At 39.6% G+C, this 27,343-nt stretch overlaps 1 protein-coding gene across 1 annotated transcript in view; it reads right to left on the bottom strand.

The window, feature by feature from the left end:
• The window catches only part of MYO1D (myosin ID), a 326,946-nt gene that overhangs the window by 57,918 nt on the left and 241,685 nt on the right, over window positions 1-27,343 (bottom strand). The window contains exon 21 of the mRNA XM_025996152.2: window positions 25,410-25,564. Coding sequence (XP_025851937.1) covers window positions 25,410-25,564 — 155 coding nt within the window. The remainder of the gene's footprint in view (window positions 1-25,409; window positions 25,565-27,343) is intronic.

Below are 27,343 nucleotides of genomic sequence, written 5' to 3'. Positions count from 1 at the left end.
ATTCATGAGACACACATAGAGAGAGGCAGAGACACAGGCAGAGGGAGAAGCAGGCTCCCTGCGGGGAGCCCAATGTGGAACTCAATACCAGGACCCCGGGATCACATCTTGAGCCAAAGGAAGATGCTCAACTGCTGAGCCACCCAGGTGTCCCCTCTTTCAACTATCTTAAACTTCCTTCTCTTTTTTACTGATTACCTGTCATCAATTTCTGGGAACGTAAACAAATTATGTCCATTACTAGCTGCAGAACTTTAAATGAAGTATTTCTTTTTTCACCTCCTGTATTTATCACTGTTGTGCCATTGCAATGCAGTGACAGAGCAGTTACCCTGTAGTGACCCTCAGTCGGTTGCAAGAGTGTCTGAAACAAACTGAATGTGCCCATTGTTACACGCTAAGCTATTTTGGGAAAAACCTCATCCCTTCTTTATGCATAAGTATGGTGATTGATTCCTATGGCAGGTCACCAGAGATAACACTTTCTAGTTTGTAAGCACTACTGAGATAAAGCTGAAGAGATGAGTAGTATTGAATGAGCTGGCAGCTCATTCAAGGAAAAAACTACATTTTTAAAGATACAGACAAACTAGCAACATTTAGAACTACTGTTGCTAACTCAGTCCTAGTACAAGTTCTGTACCTTTCATTTTGCCAATGTTTTTCTTTCTTTCTCAAATTCATGTTCATTGTAAAATTTTTGGAGAATGGGAGAAGGCATGCCAAAGTAGAAATAAAATTTACTCATAAGACTATCTCACCATCTAGAGAGAGAACCACGGTTCATATTTTGACAGAGTAACATAGCAATATTCATATCTCACATATCCTTCTAAAATTAACTTTTGGCATAAAAGGTTAAAATTATTTTTTCTTTCAATTTCCCCTTGATTATCAAGCAATATATGCTCATTGAAATAAAGCCAGAAAGTTTACAGAAGTATAAACTAAAGCGCCTAGCATTAGCCACTTTGGTATATTTTCTTCTACCCCTTCTTTTTATGCCTGTTTTCTTTTCTGAAGTTTTGATCACAAGTTGGATGTAAAATTTCAGACTAAAGAAAGCGTGTATCATAAGCACTTTCTTTTTACACCAAGAAGTTTGTAAAGATAAGTTTTGGTTTGTTTTTTTTTTTAAAGATTTCATTTTTTTTTATTTGAGAGAGAAAGAGTGCACAAGCATGAGCAGTGGGGAGGGGCAGAGGGAGACACAGATTCCCCGCTGAACAGGGAGCCTACCTCTGGGCTCAATTCCAGGACCTTGAGATCATGACCTGAGATCAAGTCAGATGCTCAACCAACTGAACTACTCAGGTACTACTGTAAACATAAGTTTTAATGGCTGTAAAAAATTTCATCATATGGCTATAGCAGTATTTGTTTACATGTTCTTCTAACATTTATATTCTAATTTTTCATGATTTATAATAAATAACTGCTATACGCAACTTTACATACAGCTTTTTGTTCACATTTCTGATCATTTTCTTAGGACATATTTCTTGAGAGGAGATTGTTAGGGCAAAGGATATATGCATTAAAAAATTAGTAATGTTGAGGTGCCTGGCTGACTTACTCGGTAGAGTGTGCAACTCTTGATCTTGAGGTTGTGAGTTCGACCCACATGCTGGGTGTAGAGATTACTTAAAAAGTAAAAGAAATCTTGGGGCACCTACGTGGTGACATTGGTTAAGCATCTGACTCTTGGTTTTGGCTCAGGTCATGATCTCAGGGTCATGATATTGAGCTCCATGTTGGGCTTTAGGCTCAGCAGGGAGTCTGTTTGAGATTCTCTCTCTCCCTCTGCCCCTCCTCTGCTCACTCTCACTCTGTAAAATAAATAAATCTAAAAAAATCTTTAAAAATTAGTAAATTTTCCCCTCTAACTCTAAGTGTATAACATATTCTTTGAAATAAATACTATTAACATTTTATTATATTTTCTTTCCATCCTTCTAAAGGCAGGAAGACTTTAAATTCATGCTTTCAAATGGTTTTCCAGATTTGTATCAATTATTTCTCTTAGCATCAATTTATTAATGAAGAATCTTATTGCAGTCTCACTAATGTAGAATATTACCATAAAATAAACTACACTGGGGTACCTGGGTGGTTCAGTCAGTTGGGTGGCCAACTCTTGGTTTTGGTTCCGGTCATGATGGTCTCAGGGTCCTGGGATCCAGCCCTGAGTTGGGCTCTGCACTCCTCAGGGAGTCTGCTTCAGGATTCTCTCTTTCCTTCTGCCCCTCCTCACTTGCTCTCTCTCTCTCAAAAATAAATAACTCTTAAAAAACAACTACACTGACTTAAAGGAAAAAACAGTGTGTTACTGTTTTGTTAACATGCCTTTGATCATTAACAAAGTAGAAATGTCTTCAAAAGTTTATGGTCCATTTCTTTCTTTCTTTCTTTCTTTCTTTCTTTCTTTCTTTCTTTCTTTTTTTTCTTTTGCTGAACTGTCCATTTTCTTTGCTATAATAGCTGTTTCTAAATACATAAATAATGAAACGGTAAAGGATGAAGTTAATCTAAAGCCCGTAAGTGTGTGCCCCAGTCTGTGCATTTGAGAACCAGTGGGAACTACTTCAAACTGAGTAATAAGCAGTACAGTGAAGGTCTGCTTTACACAGGAGAAGCCAAAAAGCCACTCAGGTCTTTCTCTTGCCTGCCCCTCCATGGCATGCATTCAATCTCATCTTACACTGCTATGCATCAATTTAAGGTGAGCTACTTAATATTTGACTTAATGCATTTAGTTTTATAAATGTTTTCCTGATTAAGTATGGTACTTATTTTGGTTTACTATGATTTTTGCTGGGCTACCACGTGCTCAAAAAATACATTTTGAATGAATGACCGTACTGGGACAGAAAGGATTCTGCAATAATCACAATGACAACAGTAAGGAAGTCAGCCACCATCAACTACCTACTACAGCACCCACTATTCTGTGCCACACCTGTGCAAGGTGCTTGGCCGGACTAGCCTGGATCCGACAACACGTAAGCAGGCATTATTATCTTCACTTCACTGATGGGGAACTGAAGAATTATGAAGTATACTGAGGTTCAGAAAAACACACAAGGTCTCGGTCTGAAGCCTGTGTTCTGCCTGCTGTGTTCTGCTGCTTCTCAGGCACGAACATGTTAGTAACTCAGGCTCCAGGCTCTTCCAGATGCTTTGGCAACTGCAGGGTCGCATGCTGTCACCCTGCTTAGTCATTGAGCCCAGGCAGGTCCTGGGAAGGAAACGCAGGTGCGCCACAAGCGGGCGAGCACAGAAGCACAACTGAGGTGCGCTGACTCAGAGCGTCTTGTGTAAGGGGCTGTGCCTGGTTGGTTCAGGGATGGGAATGGGGCCACTGTTCCAGGTTCTGTCTCCATGTCCAATTAACTCAGCTTCCCGGCTTAGAGACACACCCCGGCAAGTCAGCCATCTCAGAGATGCATTTACTAGTTTCAGAAAAGATGCCTGTGGACTGTGGGTGGCTCGGTAAAACCTGTTTGTAAGACTAGGAAAGCAATTCAAAAGGCATGTCACAATAACGGCCAGTCACAGCTTTGTGTGACAAGATCGTGCCACCTTCTCACCCAAACTTGGGTGATCAGCGCTCCTCTCTCTCAATAAGACCTTTTCTCTAAAACAAACAAACAAACAAACAAACAAACAAACAAACAAAAAAAAACTATTAAAAATTTCCCCTCAGGTATTTCTCAGAATCTTCTTTGTACCTCTGTGATATTTTTTTTAAGGCAGGTTGGTAGATACATAGCTAGTATTATTTCTAAAAATTACTAAGACTTTAAAATACTAGGACCAGATTCAGAACATCTGTGCAACTTTGATGCTGTTCAGAAAATTATAATTGGAGACGGAGATATTCCTATAACCTGCACTTAGGCAAGTTTGTGTTTAGAATATGGTTAAAATTATAGGTGGCTTTCAAGACAAGTGGTTGCTAAATCTACTACTACTCACTCTGTGGAGAGATTCTCTCTGCCTCTAGTCCCTTCCCTCTACTAACTGTCCTCATGGCTGCCAGAGTTCTTGTTTCAGAACAAAAATCTCATTAGTTCATATGACCTACCAATGTCCTCTGCATAGTCAGGTGGCCATAGGATTTGTCACCTGTCTGAGGCACTCCTGAGAGTTAAAGGACACAGCTCCATAGTTATTATGTTGGGGCAACAGGCCTACCCAGGATGGTCCCTGGCAAGCTAGGGCTTATGGTCATGCCACAGAGAAGCTGCCTGTCGGCCTTCCCTGACCCTTCCCCACCCTGACCAGCTTCTGAGAGGTAACTGCCCTTCTTGCACTTTCCAGCTACATACCTTGGCCTGGTTCACCTTCTCTGCTGGATGAGAAGAGACTCATCCACACACTCTTCAAGGCAGAAGAGGGGGGTCCAGCTTCTAGGCTCCTATGCAGCTTTCATACAAGCCTTTCCTGGATTATCAGCATTTGTGTTTAGGTATATTGCCCTCTCTAGATTGTGAACACCTCAAGGCCAGGGAACTGACATCACCCTTGTGGCTACCTTCAACATATAGAAAAGGGTGTTTCATCTGTCTTAGATGCCCAGCAAATGTTTGTTGATAATGGATAAATAAATTCCGTGAGTAGAGAATGCTACCGTTTCAATAAATACACTGAATTCTGTGTCATAAATAAATGTCTATGACTATCATGTTTTATTAAGAACCACTGACTGTCTTGGTATCATAGAAACTTTAGACAATTTCCATGTAAGTGAATGTACGGAAAAATAATATTATATGAGTAATTTGTTTTCTCAGCGGTGAAGATGGTAACAGGCATATTTCATTTCCATTGTTCATGGAGATCATATTGCTCTAGGCCAAAATGCTGAGCCTGCTAAGTGGTGACTAATATCTGAAACGTTCTAAGTTGTGTTGGGCCCAAGGGCACACAGGCCTCCTAGTCTTTAACTCACGTGTGGTGCTCTCAGACTCTCAACAAATTGTGTATCAGAGTTTGCTACAGAGAAGACACTATGTGAAATTCTTGTGGGGCCCTTCTCCATCTAACCTGTTTCTTACAATGGTGAACACCCGAGATAAGTGAAAGGAAGTTCTCCAGACCAAGGCTGAAACATGTCACCTCCCACTGGGTGAGCAATGGAGTGAGTACACACCCAGCAGCGTGAATTCCCTGCCTCGGTAATGTTTTCCCTCTCCCAGAGCCTTCATTTTGAAGGGATGAGTAATGATTGGTAAATATTTATAGCTAGAAAAATCTGTATTTCCGGTTACTTTATAGAGTGAGGAAGTGAATGCAACTCAGTGGTCTTCTCACCATGAGAGCTTTTTGATGAGTATTGATCTTCACACATAACTGAATATAGTAGAGAGACAGAGAGTAAGATCCATGAATAAAGGTGAGTTGGAAGGTGAGAGGTGAGTCTATGGAGGTGTCATAGGTGAGTCACTAGGTGGTGACAGCTCTTCCCACAGCCCCTAAGAACCAGAAGAAACCACAGCACAGGGAAATTTGGAATAGGATCAAATTTCTTGAGCGGGATGTTTAAGATTAAATATATCATGAAGGGAGCTGGAGGACCTTAAAAACAGAGCAGTTATTAAGCAGCCAGGGATGAGCTTGGTTTAAACCTGACCAGGCCTTGAACTTGCTGGAATTTTTACGTTCTTCCCAACCCCACTGTCACATGATACTCCATCAACTGCCAGCAAAAGATGAGTAGAACACAGAACCAGAGGGGCCCCACCAACCACATGGCTTCTATTTTCAGGTATCATTAAAGATGAAAAGCAGTAGTGCTTGGCATATTCCCATCACTTCACCGTCTCTGATAGTCAAAAACTTGTCCTACTGTGAAGTCCAATTTTCTTGGTTGCGTGATGGGGACAGGGATGGTGTGCTCATGTCACCACTCGTCGTCCACAGTAAGCTAAAGTCATCACACTTTCCAAGGCTCCCTGATGTTCTTCACACTTCCAAAGCCATTGTTCTAAAGCTCAAGAAAATCTAAGACTGGGTGAAATCCTGCTTTGATATGATTGCTCTGTGCCCAGGTGGATTCTAAGACCCAAGAGGTCTTAAATTGAATACTGAGGAGTTAGGGATGGAACCTGGATGGAATTTTAACACGTTCCTGCTCCCAACACACACATATCCTTAAAGTGTCTACAATGCCCTAAGTAAGCTTCCAGGAACACAAGCCACCCCAGGCACAAGGTTGCTGCTGGGGAGGAGGAGGTAAGGGAAAGAACAGACTAATTTTTACCCCAGGCTATAGAAAGGGGCTGGGTCCTGGGAGATAGAGTCTGGGAGGGGGAATGTGGGACAGAAGGAGAATCAGAAGTCACAGGAACAAATAGGCTTAGAGCATGGAAGGGAAAGGAAAAAAAAAAACACACAGAAGAGAATTTCTCCTGAGAGTAACTCAAAGCATCACTCAGAGGAGGCCCTGGAAGGGTCTTTCTCCCATTTCTGCTTGAGTAGGTATGTCAAGGGGATGTGTACTGGCTGAGCTGGAGAATGAATGCAAGGGCAGCTAGCAAGAGGGGGTGGGTGGGGGTAGGGTACCTGCTGTGAAGGCAGGTCGCTCTCAGTGAATTGGCCAAGTTTCTAGCTAAAATATATACTTGCAGCCCTCCACCTGGCCCTCCCTCAGCTGTCACTTTTTCACTCTCTATTCATGTGGCTGCCATCCTTCTGCTCCTTCAGACTGGTTCTTATATCAGGCCCTTTCTTCTCTTCCTGGAGCTCTCAATTTTATCAAGGTTGCCAAATGACCCAGAAACTGCAAATGCTGGTAGGGGTTAAGGGTAGTTCTCTAGAAGGTGACAGAGGACACAGAATGGGGCTTAAATTAGAATTAAATTATGTTAGAAATGTTCAAACTTCTACAGGTCAGGAAGGGAACTGACAACTAACCTTTCTTTTTTGACACTTGGTAGCATCCCCACCACCACCTTCTAGCATATTTTAACATGGAAAATTCTTGGTATTATTTTGACAAATTAAGACTTTTAACACCCCCTTACCCTGCCCACCTATGACTGTTCAATTAATTTGGGGAAATCAAAAAGCGCTTCCATTCCACATGCAGAAAATCTGATTTTGTTGAGGCGATTAAAAACATTACCCTTTTATTCTTTAACAAAGTAACCCACACAGAAGACTGGGTAAAAAAACCCCCACAAAACTAAAAGCAATAGTTCCTTGACCCACTGCTCCTTTCTTTCATGCTTGTTTCAAATTGCTTCTATTTCTAGATCTTTTGATGGCTAACTACAATCACTGAATAATATGCTTATGCTGTTCTTACTTTATCAAGTTTAGATATTGTCCACTGTCTTCCTTTTGTGACAGATCTGCATTTGTCAGATCTGCATTAGATCACTAATACCTTGTGCCTCCTCATCTATACCTTAATCAACACAGCTATATCACTTTTTATTATCTTTATTACTTTAAATGACAGATATATACTTTGCTTTGTTTCATTGAGAACCCATTATCTTTCTTGCTCACCGCGTGAAGTGGGAATACCAGCATCTCACTCTTCCTTTTAGCAGTTCTGGCTTTTCTCTAGCCCCTGCCTCCTGTCAGCCATACTTCTATATCTTTGGGGGTTGAGGATGCTTCTTTTGTAACATCTCTGATGATGAGCTGTTGATTTTACCTCCAAAAGGTGCTTCTCTCGCAAATATCCTTTTCTCAGGCAGTGCCACCCCGGCAACCAGGTGCTCCGATCAGATACCAATCCTCTTTTTCCCTTCCACCCTGTGTGAGCCCTGTCATCATGACTCCCCCAAATGTATTCTTACCATCTCCACTGCTAAAGTGCCAGCCCAGGTGACCATCTTCTCTTTCCTGGACCGGCAACACCATGCCCTTGTCCCACTACAATCCATCCTCTACAAAATGGCCAAAGTGACTTTTTTCTGGAAGATTACATCAGCTCATATCACTTCCCTTGCAAAGAAATAGTCTCTCACTACAACCCCCTTACGGTTGCCCATAAGGCCTTAAATGATCTGCCCTGAGCTCTAACTTTCATTCCCTGCTTTCCCCTCCCCATCATTCACACTGCTCCAATAGGACTGACCCTTATCTTTTGACCATCACAGAGAATTACTGTTTTAGGGCTTTGCTCTTCTGCTTGGTAACACCCTGGATCTTTTCCTTCTCATCATTCAAATCCTAATGGAAGTGCCACTCTCTTTGAGAGGTCTTCCATGTGAGCAAAGTGATCTCCTATGCCCAGCTATGCTGTATCATCATGTTATCCTATTTTATCTTCTTTGTAGACTCTAGACACTAACTTACTTATTTACATGTGTTCATTGTTTACCCCCCTTTCTAGAATGTGAGGGCTCTTTTGCTCACTGCCTCTATCCCCATCACCTAGAATGGTATCTGTAACACAGAAGGCATTACAAAAATATTAACCACGGATCCCTGGGTGGTGCAGCGGTTTGGCGCCTGCCTTTGGCCCAGGGCATGATCCTGGAGACCCGGGATTGAGTCCCACGTCGGGCTCCTGGTGCATGGAGCCTGCTTCTCCCTAAGCCTGTGTCTCTGCGCCTCTCTCTCCCTCTGTGACTATCATAAATAAATAAAAATTAAAAAAAATATTAACCATTACCAACTCATGTTCTGTAACATAACTAAGGCTTCTATACTTTGTCCAAGTCCAAAAGCTGGAAATTAAGCAGTACTTTATTATTGCAACCATGTAATTATTATTCACTACTTAATGAAATACTGAAGTATATGTCCCTAAATATGTTCTCTCTTGAGTGTTTTCTCCCCCTTGGAATTTACAATTGCTTTTTCTCTTTTATGGTCTTGTTTTTTAAGGATAGAACAAAGTCCTCTGAATCCCCCTTCCATAGGTACCAGTCGCTGAATCCCCTGCTCTGAGCTAACCTGATGGCTGGAAAAGTCTACACATCACAGTTGGCCCTTGGGCTTTGTCTCTCTCCTGATGTGGATCTACTGTCTCTTGGCTTTCACATCTTTCTTTCTTCTTTTATTACTGTAGTTTGTTGGAATATATCCTCAGAACCTTTCCTAAGAAATGATGTATGCCACCACTCTTCTGATCATCAGATCATGTTTTTTTCCAGATCATGATCATCTTCTGATCATGTTTTTTCCCTTGTTCATTTTGCCTTTTTGCTTTATTTTCTCTTTTTAATTTCACACTGAACTGAAACTTTGGCTGGGTAAAGAATTAGATAGGTTGACAAGACTTTCTCCTCAGGGCTTTAAAGACAATCTTCCATTGTCTTTTAGCACCCAGTATAAGTGATGAGATTTCACACTTATACAGTGCCAGGTATAATCTCAGTCCCAAGAAGTTTTACTGTCTTCTGTCTCCCTCTGTCTACTATAAACAGTAGGACTGTTTATCAGTACTGGCAAGGAATGATCACTCAGACTACCGTGTACAATATGAAATTGGGTAAGGCTAGCAAATTTAACTGAATTAGTTTAAATTATAGTATGTTAAGCAAATAAATTCAATTTTACTTCTTCCAAATATAGGCAGTGCCTCTACAGAACGTTCTCTTGATTAGGCTACATACATGCCTCCTGTATGCCTTTCCTAATACTTTTCTTAGCAAACCTCCTATTTCCAGCACTCCTAGGTCACCTTCATTACCCTTGGCACAACTGTGACTGCTTTCCATTATCCGAGTGCCAACTTGGTATGGTGAGGAACAGGGTCTTGCTTACTGCTGTATCTCTGGCATCTAACTTACCCTTGAAGGCCTGGCACTTTTGAACTGGGGCTCATTATCATTGGTTGAGGAAATGAAAGCAAAGGCATAGAGTGTGAGCTATGGCTGAGGCCCTTAGAAAGTCAAGAAGCTTATCCCCATGGAGCTTTTTAGGAGGGTCCTGGTCCTAACATAAAGATAGTAAATCATGAGCTTTGGAGTCAGAGAACTGGAATCTGACTCTATTTTGCCACTTACTAGCTGTGTCATCTTGGATAAATCATTTATATGTTGTTTTTATTTCTATTTTTTAAATTTCAATTCATTTACATGTTCTGCACCCTACTTTCTTCCTGTAAAGTGGATAAGTATGTCAACTTTGTCACAGAGTGATTTTGAAGATTAAATCAGATAATTTATGTAAATAAACTGGCACAATAGTAAAATCTTAAGAAGTAGTTGTTAATCCAGTTTATATTGTCACATACGACTAAGTATGATGAAAATATTCTAGAGTAAAGCTGAAATAATTAACAAGTGTCTAAATGATCTGAGGTTTCTTTTGGGCCAGCCCAAATGTCCTCCCCACATCCTGCAGTTCCACCCCTACCATCGATTGATCTGGTCTATATAGCTTAATCCATTAAAAATCGTTAAGCAGGAGCCTCAAGCTACAAAGTCTTACATTTGATTTCTTTCGCATCTTCTTACTTGCTGATGAAAATTCTGAATGTGTGAAGTAGAAATTAATAAGTTTTTAAGTTTTACACTTAGATATATGAAATATATATGTGGTGTGGTTATGCACAATGTGGAAAGTGATTTTTACGGTGATTTATGGATACTGATCTTATCGTATTAGCCTTATTAGATGTGATGCGCACTCAGTCTGCTCAGGAGGGCTTCCTCTTTTCATCTTCTATCATGGCTTTTACTCACCATTCCCTCTGAAGTGGTTTTTTTCCCAACTTTATTTTCCCTCTGTTACCTTTTTAGGGTTCCTGTTCCTTTTCTTTGCAGTTTGCCCAGATTGCTGGCCCTCAGAGAAATGACACAGCTGGACCAAAGGGTCAGGAAGGATTCATCACATAGACTGGAGAATTCCCAGGATGACTCTGGTCAACTACCCCTAGTGGCAATCAGCCCAGAGTGTTCACAAACACATAGCAATGAAAAAGAAAATGGGACTTTTAAAAAGGTAGGTTCCTATTATGCTTCACATTGAGGAAGCATCTTTTTATTTGGGTTTGTGGTCAATCAATACCCTCATCTGAGAGATGTGGCAACAGTGGAAGTACAGAAAGAAGGCAGACAGGAACCTCAAAGCCACAAAAAGCCTTATATTTGATGCCTTTTTACCTACTAAAGGGAATATGTTAATAGAATCTGAGAACTAAATTGCAATAAATTTAGCTCACTGCTAGGTAGATCAGGGGTGAGTCAGGGAGAATGAAGTGGAAGCATGTCAAAATGTCTATTTTCTCAAGTGTGTAGCAAAGAACACTGCAGAACCAGCAAGCTTGCTCCTCTGTCCTATTTGCTATTTAGGTTCCAAGTACTGGGACTGATGGCAAGTTAAAAACTTTAAAAAAGCTTTGCATTTAAAGGAACCTAGGTATCCTGACCCTCTAACTCTTCTGTCCAGGAAGGACACAACAAGGGCAGCCCATTTAGAAGCCTGCATGAGTCACCTGCCAAGGTTTTCTTAGGACAAGGTGAGGTTTTAACCCTTATCTTTTATAAAATGAAGGTGAAAAAGTTTTCTAAACAGTACAAAACTCTAAAGAAAATTCTGTAATACATATCAAAAACACCTCACACTGTTCAGGATATCAAAACCACTTAAACTGGACTAAATAAATATGATGGTAGTCCATGTGCCTAAGAAACCTGCTTCTGTGAGTTAATATCTATATTTTCTCAATCTGATAAACATCAGCTTTGGTTTATTACTGCTACTCTTTAAAAAAAAAAGAGTAAATGAGGTGTTGCCTGGCTTGCTCAGTTGGAAAAACATGCAACTCTTGATCTTGGGTCATTAATTTGAGCCCTATGTTTAGTATAGAGACTACTTAAATAAATAAATATTTGGAAAAAATTCATTAAAAAGAGTAAGTGATACAGAGCAGAGATAATATGTAATATCTAACAATTAAGCCTTGTCAGGTGCTCAGATGCTTATTTTATATCTTTCATTTTGCCAAAGGTATACTTTCGGGTTTGAATTCTGCTCTTCTGAACAGATGGTTATCATTTAACTAACAACAATGGTAAGTTTATTTACCAAGGACTCATAGTTTAGTCACAAAATAGTGAATATGATCTAGCTTTCACTTATGACAGTTGAAAACAGCCTAAATGAGAATCCAACAGATGGAACTTTTAACATTCAGAAACAAGTTTCAAAGAGACCTCAGAGTTAGCTGTTAGAATGCTCAGGTTTATAAAACAGAAGAAATGGTTGGCAGAAACCGTACATAAGAAGGTAACAATATGGCTTTGAAATCTCATATACATAAAATAAGTTACTTGGTAAAAATATTTCCCTTTGTGAGTGGTCCTAAGTTCTTTTTTTTTTTTTTTTTTAAGTTCTTTTTTTCAACAATATGAGAGGTCTAATAAACTGCCATCAAATGACAGGAGTCTCCTAGGGGCAGTGAATCTCAAGGGCATCAGAATCCCTATGTACATGAAGCTTAAGAGCTATATCTCCTTCTTCTTAGGACCCCCAGCTACTTCCCAATTGCAAAATTACTGCTTTGACAGCTGGTAGAATAACAACCACAAGACCCTGCTCACCTGGGAATCATGATGAGCTGGTTGAGTTTGGGACAAATCTACAACTGGCTTTAACAGGTTCTCACCTACACAACTGGTGCCCAGAATTGGTCTTAAAATTGTAGAGTAAAAATAAATAAATAAATAAACTTTTGGGTTTAAAATAATAGAATTTGGGGGTCCGGGTGGCTCAGCAGTTTGGTGCTTGCCTTCGGCCCAGGGCGTGATCCTGGAGTCCCGGGATCGAGTCCCACATCGGGCTCCCTGCATGGAGCCTGCTTCTCCCTCTCCTTCTGCCTGTGTCTCTGTCTCTCTGTGTCTCTCATGAATAAATAAATAAAATCTTAAAAAAAAAATCATAGAATTTAGAATAGAAAGAGAAGCTAATATTTTAAAGATCAAGCTATACTTTCATTTACTCTTTCATATATCTACGTGTGTGTGTGTGTGTGTATATATATATATATATATATATTTTTTTTTTTTTTTTAACAATTTGGCTTTTGCCACCAACACTTTATTAAAAGTACTTCCAAAGGCCACCAGGTCAAATGGACTTCTCTGGGGCTGAATCCCCTTTCCCTCTGTGGCATTTGACCACAGTGCCCTCTTCTTTGCTTTTTTAAAAAATTAAAAATTAATTAATTATTTTTTGAGAGATACACACACACACAGAGGCAGAGACACAGGCAGAGGGAGAAGTAGGCTTATTGTGGGGAGCCCAATGCGGGACTTGATCCCAAGACCCCAGGACCATGACTGGAGCTGAAGGCAGATGCTCAACCACTGAGCCACCCAGGTGTCCTACCCTCTTTTCAAGAGAGGACTTTGCCCAGGCGTGTTTCTATCTTTTTGGCCTCCTGTCCATGAAATCCAGCAACTGCCTAAGCTTCCAGCCTGACCTCTCTTTTCACTCTGTAAGTTCTCCTTGGTGACTTCCTCCTGCTTTGGCATCAATTCAAACTCATTCAACTGCCTTTAAGTCCTTGGCAGTCTGGTCACTCCTACTTACCTTTCTGGTCACTTTTCTTGCCACTTCCTCCCATGTAGCCTCTCCTGCACTGGACTACTTCTCACTGTTCTCAGACAGGGCCTGTGTATTTTCAAGTATTTCTTTTATGACCTTGTTCATGCTTTCTTTCACCCCAAATAATACTGCCCCATCATCTCACCTGCACATCCCTCCCAAGACCCCAGATCCCAGTCCCATGCTTATTAACAACGGTACTGAGGTATCCACTGACATATGATAAACTTCACATATTCAAAGTATGTAACCCGACAAGTTTTGAGGTGTGGATGTACCTGTGAAAGCATCACCACACTCAAAACACCCATCACCTCCCAAAGTTTCCTGGTGCTTGTTTGCAATCCTGTCTTCCTGCCCCTCCCCACTCATTCTTCTTTCTCAGACAACCACTAATCTGCTTCCTGTTACTACAGATTAATTTGTATTTCCTGGAATTTTATATAAATGAAATCATATGGCATGTACACTTTTCAGGTGGGCTTCTTTCCCCAAGCATTCATTTTGCAATGAATTTTGAGTTCATCCATGCAGTGGTTGTATATACACAGTTCATTCTTACTGCTAAGTAGAGTCCATGGTCTGGGCAGAGCACAGTTTGCTTATCCGTTCACTTGTTGATGGACCTTTGGATCGTTCCTGGTATTTGGCTGTTACAAATAAGGCTGCTCTGAATATCTGTGTGTAAGTCTGTCTGTGGCTGGTTGCTTTCATTTCCCTTGGTTAAATACTGAGCCATGGCAGGACTGAAATATATGACAAGCATGTGTTTAACTTTAAAAAAACCTGCCAAATTGTTTTCCAAAATGATACCATAAAAGTAATGATACAAATTATTCAATTAATACAATCACCCCAAATGGACAATACAGTTACCCCAAAATTATCCAATCATGCTGAATCCTATCTTAGGGAGAAAGCACTCAGTCTTTCATTATTAAACATGATATTAGCTTTAGATTTTTCATAAATGCCCTTTGTCAAATTAAGTAAGTTTCTTCTATTGTTAGTCTGCTGGGAGTTTTATCAGAAATGGACATTCAATTTTGTCAAATGTTTTTTCTGCATCTTTTGAAATGTCATATAGTTTTTCCTTTTAGTTTATTTATATGGTGAATTACATATATTGATTTTTGAATGTTAAATCATCCTTGGATGCCTATGAATCTCACTTGGTCATAATGTATTATTCAGTTTTTATATTGTTGAATTTGATTTTTCCTTCTATACATTGTGAGAGTGGAGACACTAAGTTTCACTTAGATTTTTCTTCTTTACATCTCTGTTCCCAGTGAGTATTGTAGTTGTCTTTTTTTGTGATATTTTTGTCTGGTTTTGGTATCAGGGTAAGGCTGGCCTCATGGGATGAGCTGAGAAGTATCTCCTCCTCATTTTTCTGGAAAAGTTTGTACAGAACTCATATTACTTCTGCCTTTAGAGTATAGAATTCACCAGTGACGCCAGCTGGAGTCAGGAGTTTTCTTTGTGGGAAAGTTTTAACTGCTAATTCAATTTCCTTAATAGACACAGAACTATTCTGGTTATTTATTTCTTCTTTGTGATCTTTAGTAGTCTGTGCCTTTTAAGGAATTTGTCTATTTCATCTAAGCTCTCAGACTTATGGGCATAAAATATTAATACAGATATTTCCTGGTTATCTAATAGCCACAGAATCTGCATGCATGTTTCATCTTGACACTGGTGATTTGTGTCTTTTGCTTTTCCCCATCATCTGACTAGATGCTTATTAATTTCGCTTTGGTCTCATTGATATTTCCTTTCATTTTTCTATTTCATTGATTTCAGCTCAGATCTTTATTATTTTCTTCCATTTTCTTTAGTCTAATTTGCTTTTATTTTTCCAGTTACTTGAAATGGAAGCTGAGGTTACTAATTTGAGACCTTTCTTCTTTTATATTCTCAGCATTTAGTGCTATAAATTTCCACCTAAGTATGCTTTTAGCAGCATGACAAATTTTGATATGTTGTGTTTTCATCTTAATGCAGTTCAAAATACTTTCTATCCTTCCTTTTTATTACCTCTTCGACACATGGGTTACTTTGAAGTGTGTCACTTAGATTCCAGTTATTTTTAGGCATTTATCAGAGATCTTTTTGTTATTATTTCATTATGGCAGGGATCTATGAATCTGTTATATTAATTGTGACTTGTGTCATGGCCCAGACAGAACATAGTCTATCTTGGCAAATGTGTACTTGAAAAGAATGTGAGTTCTGATGCTATTAGGTTTTTATAGATGTTAATTAAGTCAATTTGGTTGATAGTGGTGTTCAGGTTTTCTAAATGCTTACTTATTTTCTGTTAATTGGTTCTATCAGTCGTTGAGAGAGGGGTATTGAACTGGCCAACAAGAATTGTGGATTTGTCCATTTTCCCTTGCAGTTCTATCAGTTTTTGCTTCCTATGTTTTGAAACTCTTTTATTAGTAGCATAAACACTTAAGTTTGTTATATTCTCTTAATGAACTGACCCATATTACTTTGTTACTGCTATTTTCAAACAGATAATTATCTTTTAAAAAGAATGGAATAACAAGGAGAGAATCTTATATATTTACTCATGTAGCTTTTATTTCTAATGTTATTTATTCATTTGTGGAGATCTGTATTTTCATGAGGTATATTTTTATTCTGTCTAAAGGATTTCCTTTAACATTTCTCATATTGTGACTACTGGTAAAGAACTGATTCCGCTTTTGTGTCTCTGAAAAGTCCTGAATTCATCTTCATTTTATTTTTTTTAAGAAAGAGTGTATAAGTTGGGGGGTTGAGGGGAAGGGGCAGAGAGAAAGGGAGAGAGAATCTTAAGCAGTTTCCATCCTCAGTGTGGAGCTGAAACCAAGAGTTGGACACTTAACTGACTGAGCCACCCAGGTGCCCCTCATCGTTTTTGAAAGCTATTACTGCTTGATATAGAATTATAGGTTGGCAGATTTTTCCTTAAGTACTTCAGAGATGTTGTTCCAGGGTGTCTGGCTGGCTCAGTTGGAGGAACATGAGACTCTTGATCTCAGGGTCATGGGTTCAACCCCTATGTTGGGTGTACAGATTACTAAAAAAATAAAAATATTGTTTCTTTTTTTTTTTTTTTTTTTTGCCAAAAATATTGTTTCACTGTTTTCTTGCTTTCATTGTTACTGATGAGAAATATATGCCACCTTTATCTTTATTCTTTTATAAATAATGTGTCTTTTTCTTCTGGCTTATTTTAAGGTTTATTTTTTTTCAAAGATTTTATTTACTTATTCATGAGAGACACAAAGAGAGAGGCAGAGACATAGGCAGAGGGAGAAGGAGGATTCCCTGTGGGGAGCCTGATGCGGGACTTGATCCTTGAATTCTAGGATCATGCTCTGGGCCGAAGGCAGGCGCTAAACCACTGAGCCACCCAGGGACCCCCTCTTTACATATTCTTGTGCTTTTTCTGGGTGGTAGTTATTTGTAAGTAATTTGATCTTTTTTTAAAACTTTTATTTATTTTTAGTAATCACTATGCCCAACGTGGGGCTCAAATTCATGACCCCAGAATAAAGAGTCACATGCTCTACTGACTGAGCCAGATAGGCTTCCCAGTTTGATCTTTTCTGGTCTTGCTTTTAAGATTTATCAGAGGAAACCAGAGCAGTGCGAAGTCTAGGGCTAATTATTCCCCAGTACTGAAGCAAGACCCTTGTGTGTACTATACTCAATGACTGTTAATGATGAGGTTTCCCAGTCTGGCTACTGGGAACAGGCACTACTCTTCACTCTCTGTGAGTGCCAGGCATTATTACTGCTAACTTTTTTGCATTGTTCTTTTGTTTTCAGGTAGTGTTCTAACACACATGCACTGATCAACACTCCGATGAATACTCAGCAGGGATCCCTGCAGGTCTCCAGAGTTCTCTGTGTAGTTCTCTCTTGTTACCCTGTCCTGCAAACTTCAGTGGCCTTGGTCTCCCAACCCCCAGGTTCCACAACGGTTCTCCCTCCTGTGCCATGGCCTGCATATTCCCTCAAGGCAGTAACCTGGGGCAACTGTAGGGCTCATCTCATTTCCTTGTTGTCTCTCAGAAATCATCAACCTTTACTGTCTGGTATCTGGTGTCTTGGAAACTACTGTTCCGTGTATTTCATCTGTTTATGACTGTATCAGAAAGGAGAGTAAATCTCATTTTTGTTACTCCATGTTGGCTAGAAATGGAAGTCTGCCATTTTTAACTTAGGAGATCTCTCCTGATAAGCCTAGTACAAATGCCACTTCTCTTTGATGAAGTTTCTCTAGAACATTTTCCCCATCTCTTATTCCCATCAAAAGATACACTCTGACCTCTGTGATTTAAGCCACTTTCTTTACGCTTCTGCAAACTTATTATGAATTATACATTTGTTTCCCTTGATAGACCAACTTCTTGATGGCAGGAGGTTGATCTTTGTATTCCTGTGCCATAAAATGATTTCTGATGTGTGACATAATTTCAAGAAATATTTTTTCCCCTTGTTTCTGTGGTGCTGGCTAACCAAACCTGACTTTCATTTCATTTTTACCATCTTACTCAGTGGTAAGTGTACAATTCAATAGTGTGAAGTTTATTTACAGTGTTGTGAAACCCTGCCAGAACTTTTCCATCATTATGCAAACAAATATATATATTTATTAACTGAATGAACAAATTTGGTGCAGACCTTTAATCTTACATATAAACCATAGAACAAAAAACGCTGATCTGCTCAAGACCTTATAGCTAGCTGGTGGCAGAGTTAGGCCAGAAGCCACACTCTGTTTCCTGTCAAATACTCATTTCTACTAGGTTTGTTAATTCAATGCATATGCTAAACAGCGAAGACCAAGAACTGCTATGCATCAAAGAAAGCTCAGATGTGGAAAGCCAGAAGTTACTAATTCTGAATAGCATAATTTAGCTAGGCTGGGCTTGGATTTTTTTTCCCCCTCCATTTCTTTTGGTCAGCAAGCAATATAATATCTTTTAACAAATTATTCCCTGTTTTTTTTTTTTTTTTTTTTTCCTGACAAGGAGTTCTCTGAGTCATCTAGTAATATAGCTGATTTCTTTTCCATTTCATACCAAAATTTCTTTTCTCTTTATAGTTTCAGGCGGATTCTTTTCATTTTTCTATGATATCTCTAGGCCTGATATCTCTCCTCCTTAGATCAGGATATAACTCCTTGCTTCATTTGGTAATGATTCTATCTTATCAAAGATGGTGGGTGGATCAAGATGATTTTTTTCCACTTTGAACATTTTATATGAATCTACATGTTACTAGTTGCTTTGTTTCTGGAAGAAAAGATATTCTAAAAATAATCTCATAACTTTAAAATATATATTTTTGGTTTTCACATTTAAAATGACAATTATAGAAAATCTGCCGTTCCATAATTTTTGAGACAAGCTGAAAAGAAGTCTGAGTCTTTCTTACTGCTATTGTGCTTCTTTACAGACCTCATAACGAGGGAGACTTCTATTTAGTCCAGAAGCTCTTACACAAAAGATGCATATGGATTCTTCTGGGTTACTTTTCCCACTCTACTTGTTCATTTTAGAATCTATTTCTCAGCCTTTCAGCTGGGGAGTCAGCTTATGCACACAGCCTCTAGTTGTGGTTTTGAAGTCTTTTACTTACTCTGCAGCTGCTGCCGAGCTGAGCAGGAACCCCTACTTCTCTGTCAGCTTACTGACAAGGAGAGTCTGAAATTACTTCCAATTCTTTAGTTGTTAAAAATAAGTAAACGAAGAGCTGCAACCCCCAGCATACAACGCACCCATGGCTCTTCTGGTAGCTCTTTTAGTTGCTGATTTAATATCTTGAAATACCTATTTCCTTCTGTCCCCAGATGTACTACATCTTGTAATCTTGTAACCAGTGCAAGAGAAGAGGTATCCTAAAGGGAAGGAAACCGTAACAGGGTTCTTCCTTTCTGTTATTTACAAGGAGGGCTACATTATATCTTCTGGTTGACAAGAGCACATATCTGTAGGGAAGGGGCAGAAGTATCCAACAGGGAGAGGGCCCCAGTGGCCGGCCTTGGCATTCAACGGTTACCTACTGGGAGTCCTCTGAGTGCCTGGCACTATTCTGAACACTAGAGCAAGTGCAGTGAACAACAAAGTATAGTCCCTGCTAATGTGGGGCTTGTATTCTAGTTGGAACACAGGTGATAAAGAAATAAGCAAAGATGTAGTGTCAGGTGGAGATTAGAGCTGTGGGGAGAACTGTAGCGTGGCAGGCAGAAGGGAGTGTTGGGGTGGGCAAGATGCTATTCTCTATTCTCTACCAAGATGGCCAGGGATGGCTATGTGAGGTGACATGTGAGCAGAGGTGAAGGACAGCTCTTTCAGTGGGCCTGGGCCTGAAAAACACTTCCAGTTTCTAGTACTATGGAAAGCTGGCATGGCTTTTTGTGTTTTCATGTGTATCTCTACTGGGAGGCCGAGGATGGTAAATTGTGGTCACTCACTTTTCTCTCACCATAAATGAGATGCCTTCGATAATTATAATTTTAAATGGCCCAAATACTCCATTAAGGAGATGGATTATAATTTGATTAATGAATTCTCTACAGTTGGATCCCTACATTACTTTTACCTATCTTTATTTTATCTTAATTTATTTAATATATATATTTTATTTTTTTGAGATTTTTTTTTATTATTATTCATGAGAGAGAGAGAGGCAGAGACACAGGCAGAGGAAGAAGCAGGCTCCATGCAGGGAGCCTGATGTGGGACTCGATCCTGGGTCTCCAGGATCACACCCTGGGCTGAAGGCAGCGCTAAACCGCTGAGCCACCCGGGCTGCCCAATATATATATTTTAAATATTTTATTTATTTATTCATGAGAGACACAGAGAGAGGCAGAGAGAGAAGCAGGCTCCTGTGGGAAGCCTGATGCAGGACTCCATCCAAGGACCCCAGGATCATGCCCTGAGTTAAAGGCAGACACTCAACCACTGAGCCACCCAGGCATCCCTTTTTAATACATATACTACTCTGATTAGTATATATTAGTACCAGGCATTCAAGGAAAGCAGTTTGGGAATACAGATCAAGGGAATACATGAAAAAGTGTAGTCAGGGTCAGGGTCAGAGACCGAGGAGCCCGAGACACACACATGGGAGCAGTGGGATTGTGGTGAGCAGTGGCTGTTGGACGAGAAGGCCCAGGGGCAGAGGCCTTTGAGCTTCTGCTTCCTATACCTCTGGTCAGGAGGCTGCATTTCCCTGGCCCCTTGCCTGTACTCCCTGGGCCAAACCGATGGCCTGCTTTTTGGTCTGAGTCCACCCAAGTTAAAAGAATAGAAGCAACCGTGCTTTTTTAATGAAACAGATATTAAAGATACTGCTTATGGAAAAACAAGAAGCAGATGGCACTGACTTCTGGCTTTCACCCACAGAAATAGAACAGGAAAAATGAGAAGTTTTGATGCCTGAGATTGGGGTTACACTGAGGTTTCCAGCATCCAGACAGGCAAATGCCTGGACAGCTGCTTAGGGCAGATGGGTCCTTTGACAGCTTAATATCACAGAGTTTCTGGTGACTCTGTAGTTGGGGCAGCCAACATGAGACCATCTGTTTGCTAGTGGGTAGGAAACCTCCCTACCAGCAGGTAGCCCCTGCTGAGGGTGAGACACAAACCAAAAACCAAGGCAGCCATCTTCATAATCTCTGCAAAGCCGACGGGCCTGACAAACTGCTGGCACAACTGCCAAGAGGAGGAGACCTCATCTCAGGCCTACGTGCCCTCTACAACAGGACCACATGGAACAACAATATTCTGAAAGGCTTTTTGTTTGGTCGTTATTTTTATCTTTTTTTTTTTAACGTTTTATTTATTTGAGAGAGTGAATGCACGAGTTGGGATAGGGGCAGAGGCAGAGGGAGAAGCAGGCTCCCAGCTGAGTAGGGAGCCCGATGCAGGGCTGGATCCCAGAACACTGGGATCATGACCTGAGCCAAAGTCAGATGCTTAACAGAGTGAGCCACCAGGAGCCCCTATTTAAAAAAAATTTTTTTTACTTAAAAAAAATTTTTTTTTATGTCAGTATACTTGACACACAATGTTATATTTAGTTTCATATGTATCCAAGAGGTTTTATTTGGGTTTATTTCAAAGTACTCAAATGCTATGAAATAGATCATTCACTCAGAAAGCTCTTTTGTTCTTTTCTGCTTTTCTAAACAGGAAAAGAAAATAATCATGAATTCAGAGTCACCTATAATAGGCCTAAAAACCAGCTGCCATTTATTATTAAAATGAATAAAGTTTTTAAAGAAGTAACATATTTATTGCAAAAGGTTTATAGTGAAAAAGAAACCTCCTTCCTACCTTTCTGCCTTTATCCCCTCCAGAGATAAACAGTGTCACCCATTTCCTATAATCAGAAATGATCTGTAATATATACTCATATATGAATGTATGTATTTATATATACCTATAGACACATACACAAATTTCTTTCTTCTTTCTTTCTTTCTTTCTTTCTTTCTTTCTTTCTTTCTTTCTTTCTTCCTTCCTTCCTTCCTTCCTTCCTTCCTTCCTTCCTTCCTTTCTTTCTTTCTTTCTTCTTCTTTTTTTTTAAGATTTTACTTTTAAGTAGGCTCCATGCCCAACGTGGGGCTCAAACTCACAACTCTAAGATCAAGAGTCACATGCTCTACCTACTGAACTAGCCTATTTAACTTCATTAGTATGTCCTACTTATATTTGACTTTGGTCTCCTCCCCTCCTTTCTGGTGTAATTTCTGATCTGTGGAATAGAGCCAGTACTCATTGGTATGGCTGTGCCAGGTGTTTCTGGATGGTGCCTGTTCTGATTGGTCTGTGCTTGAGCTGTCTGTTTTTTTTTTTTAAATGTAAGATCATCCCCCAATTTTTTTTCTTCATTTGCTTTTCCTTATTTCCCTTGCTTCTTTTCATATTGCTTCTGCACAATTCTCTTGCTCTTTTTTACCCCGGTATTATTTGCTTTGAGTGGGATATCTATTTGCTGAAGCACAGTTCTTGAAGAGGTGAGGGTACCAGGTAGGGCTGTCCTATATAAGTTTCAGTTCAGGGTGTGACCTCACATCACATCATCCTGTCTCCAAACTGCAGTGTCCTCTGCATGAGGCCGCCCCTTCCCTCAGCTGGGTATGTCTTTTTTCTTTACCCTCCTCCATATACTGGGGTCAGCATGACTTAGAAGTTTCATCAAGCCGCAGACATTCTTGGACCAATGTGGGGGCATTTAGAATTAAAAAAAAAAAATCTCCACATGAAAGTGGGATCGGATTATAATTTTCTTTTCTTGTGCTATCTTTATTTGTTTTGGATATAGCACTGTGTTGGCCTAACAAAATATGATGCCCTTTTCTCAAAATTTTTTACTTCCTCCTCATCTCTGAAACTTGGTTAGAATTTTGCTCATGGATTTTTAACTCCTAAATCCTCTCTCCTTATAAATTTTTAAAGACAACCCAGATCTAGTCTATCAATGGTGTCTTTTGTTATTTTGAGCCCTTTGCTTCTGACTTTTTTTCTTTAAGATTTTATTTATTTATTCATGAGAGACACACAGAGAGAGGCAGAGACACAGGCAGAGGGAGAAGCAGGCTCCCCGCAGGGAGCCTGATGCGGGACTATCCCAGGACCTGGATCACACCCTAAGCCAAAAGCAGACACTCAACCACTGAGCCGCGCAGATACCCCCTTTCCCTTCTGACTTCTAACCAGAGAACCTCTCAGAACGTACTTTAGGGAAAATTATCTGGGAGGAAGATTAAGAATAAGTTATAAAAAAATCTAGCATTTTGACAGCCTTCTTTTCCTTCCATTTATAATTTTTAAAGACATTTAAAATTCTTCCATCTATTAAAGACAGAAGGGACTGCAATTAGAACTGTTATCTCAAAATGCATATGCTAAGGAGAGAAAGCAATAGATAGTTCTAGAACCAGGTTCGCATTTTCTACCACTTACAGAAGCATTTTAACAGGAGTTGGAATTTGCTAAACAAGGACCTAGGTTTAGAAAAAAGAGTTTAATTTCCCAGGCATCTCAATTAAAATCCCTTGAATTGTCCTTACTTTGCCATAACTAAATATTAGGAGGAAAATAAGCCTGCTAATTTGAGTGACAGACATTACTGTAAAGATGCCTTCACCAGGTCTTTCTCTTCCATTCTAAATTTCTCAGGTATTTCTTTTACCTCTTTGGCAGTTGGGAATTTTTCAAAGGCCTATCTATTTATCATTACTTCTGGGTAATTCCTGAGTTAGATTCTTATTTTCTTCCACCAGATGATCATCACAATTTTTTTTATTTATACCATTGGAAAAGCATTTAACTACATAAAGATCTACTTTGATCTAGAATACAAAGTTTAAGAACATAAAATAAATGGTCTGTGCAGTGCACTTCTAAAGTTATATTGCACACATTGATCAGCAAAAATGAACACAGTTGAATCAGACAGAGGACATCTGATTCTAAATATGTCTTTTTTAGAAAAAGAAGAGCTGGGACGCCTGGGTGGCTCAGTGGTTGAGCGCCTGCCTTTGGCTCAGGGCGTGATCCTGCAGTCCTGGGATCGAGTCTCATATCGGGCTTCCTGCATGGAGCCTGCTTTCCCTCTGTCTGTGTCTCTGCCTCTCTCTCTCTGTGTCTCTCATGAATAAATAAATAAAATCTTAAAAAAAAATTAGAAAAAGAAGAGCTATGCCTAAACTAAAGAAAAAAACCAATACTAATAAATACTAATAAAGAAAACTTGATTACTTCTGGCAACTTAGGAAGTGTCACGTAGGAAGAAAAGGAACTGGACAGTGGGCTCATTTCTTAGTCACTGAGTTTTGAAAAGTGGTCTTTCCTTGGCATCAGGGTGGTGGGGAGGCAGAGATAGTCTGCCACAATGGGAAGGATATTTGACTTTGGAATCAGAAACAAGGGATCCCTAGGTGGCGCAGCGGTTTAGCTCCTGCCTTTGGCCCAGGGCGCAATCCTGGAGACCCGGGATTGAGTCCTGTGTTGGGCTCCCGGTGCATGGAGCCTGCTTCTCCCTCTGCCTGTGTCTCTGCCTCTCTCTCTCTCTCTCTGCGTGACTATCATAAATAATAATAAAAAAAAAACATTAAAAAAAAAAGAAACAACCTACCCCAAATACTCCATGATGTCCTACAGGAAGAAAAACCCTATCTCTAAAACAATTCCAATAGGTAACCAGACAAAATTACTCTTCTGCTTAAAACAGGCATTCACAGGTCTACGCTACCCTCAGGATCACCACTATGTATATTGCTCATGTAATTGTTCACATACACACACGTGCACCCACAAATACACACACACACACACACACACACACACATACACACACAAACACCCCAGATATCCTCTAGGTTTACTGTGAATATGCCACGTGCCACCCAAACTCCATGCTTCTGTAAAGACTGTTGCCTCTCTCAGAAATTCCTTTAGTTTTCATGAACCAGTATGTCATTTTAAACCTGTCTTCTAATTTATATTTACATTAGACACACTCACTGATTATATTTGGGATAAAGGAGAAGCTGTGACAATAGGAATATAAAGTCATTTTTCTGTCTTTTGGATTTAACTACATTTGGATTGGCAATGAAGAAGTCACCATTGGGGAAATCACTCATTGCTGGTTCAGCTGGAGGCTGGAAAAGAAGAGGATGATTCCTAATCTTGAAACTAAACCTGGAGACTAATTTTGTTTTCTGTGAAAAGGATGATTTAAGTTGTTCTTATAAAGGAAAATAACCCAACACACTGACATTGGCACAAAACATGTTCAGCAGAATTCGGATTTAAGATTTCATATGTTCAAAACTTGCCTCAGTTAAAAAAGTCAAGCTTTACCTCTTGAAATGATTCACCAGGACACCAACAAGTTCTCCAATCCGACTCTCATGAGTTGGCTGTTTGCTGAAGAGGCAGACAATGAGGTCTTTGTTGTCTTTTGTATGGAACACAACAAGTTGGTCCTTTCCATTGGAGACACTCAGACCAGTCAACTGCAAAGGAACAAAACATGGAAAACTATTAGGATGGTTCTCAAAAGAATAAATTTAAAAATATATTTTGTAATTCAATAATTATTTTTGACCAGTGACCCTAGGCCTTCAATTTTTACCAAGTCTTACGCAAGTCTCATGCAATTTTTAGCAAGTCTTATTCCTTTCCTTATTGAAGGAAATAATGAAGACTAAACATTAGGAAAATTGAAAACAGGAAAAAAATAGAGAAAAATCAACAAAACAACAAGCTGGTTCTTTCAAAGGACCAATAAGGTTGCCCAGCCTCTAGTCTGAGAATAAAAGTGAGATGACCTTATTACCAATATGGAATTGAAGAGGGGATAGCACTACAAACCACACAGACATTAAAAGGATAACAAGGAAATATTTTCAACAATTCTGTGTACCTAATGGGAGAACTTGAATGAAACCAAATAATTCCTTGAAAGCCACAAACTACCAAAACTCACTCAAGAAAAAATTGATAACCCGAGTACTGCTTTATCTATTAAAGAAATTAAATTTGTGGTTAAAAACTTTTTGAAAAAGGGGGTACCTAGGTGGCTCAGTCATTTAATCATCTAACTTTGGCTCAGGTCATGATCTTGGGGTCCTGGGATTGAGCCCCATGTCTGGGCTCCCTGCTCAGTGGGGAGTCTGCTTCTTCCTCTTCCTCTGCCCTTCCCCTGGCTCATGCTCTCTCCCTCTTTCTCAAATAAATACATAAAATCTTAAAAAAAAAAAAAAAAACCTTTCAAAAAAGAAAACTCCAGGTTCACATGATTTCACTGGTAAATTCTACTACATGTTTAAAGAAGAAATAACACCAAATCTCTAAAAGGGAATGCTTTGTAACTCATCTTACAAGGCCAGCATTATCCTGATAGCAAAAAAAGATAAAGGCAGTACAAGAAAATTGTAAATCAATATCCAATAGCCTTCATCAACATGGATATAAGAATGGCCAACAAAATATTAACAAATCGAATCCAACAGTATGTAAGAATAATATACCATGACCAGGTGAGTTTATCTAAGAAATGCAAAGCTAGTTTAGTATTCAGTAAATAATCAATGTAATCCACTGTTGCAACAGAATAAATAAGCCACGTGATCATATCACTTGATGTGGAAAAAGTGATGAGGGACAGAAGCAGAAAAACATTTACCTTTAGCCCAGAAGGCTGACCTATAGCCTGCATAGTTTTGATAAGGATCAAGTAACGTGCTGGTTGTTACATTCTTTTTTTTTTTTTTTAAAGATTTTATTTATTTATTCTTGAGAGAGAGAGAGAGAGAGACACACACACACAGAGACACAGGCAGAGGGAGGAGCAGGCTCCATGCAGGAAGCCCGATGTGGGACTTGATCCCGGGACTGCGGGATCACGTCCTGGCCCGAAGGCAGGCGCTAAACCGCTGAGCCACCAGGGCTGCCCTGGTTGTTACATTCTTAAGGGGTTTCATGATTGCCTATACATTTCATTGACAGTTAATATAAAGCTGAATCATAAGCACTGGAGAAATCTTGTGAAAGTAGTTTCATGAGCAGAAATTCAAAGAAATTTATATACATTATATATATTATAATATATATATATATATACATATATTGAAGATTTTATTTTTAAGTAATCTCTACATCCAACGTGGGGCTTGAACTCACAACCCTGAGAACAAGAGTCACGTGCTCTACTGACTAAACCAGCCAGATGTCTCTTGAAGAAACTTTTATGATCTAATACTCCCTGCATGTCCCCTAAGCATATAACTACA

The sequence above is a fragment of the Vulpes vulpes genome, chromosome 2 (assembly GCF_048418805.1).
Source record: "Vulpes vulpes isolate BD-2025 chromosome 2, VulVul3, whole genome shotgun sequence".
Classification (NCBI taxonomy): Eukaryota; Metazoa; Chordata; class Mammalia; order Carnivora; family Canidae; genus Vulpes; species Vulpes vulpes.
This window is presented reverse-complemented; position numbering and strand designations above follow the sequence as displayed.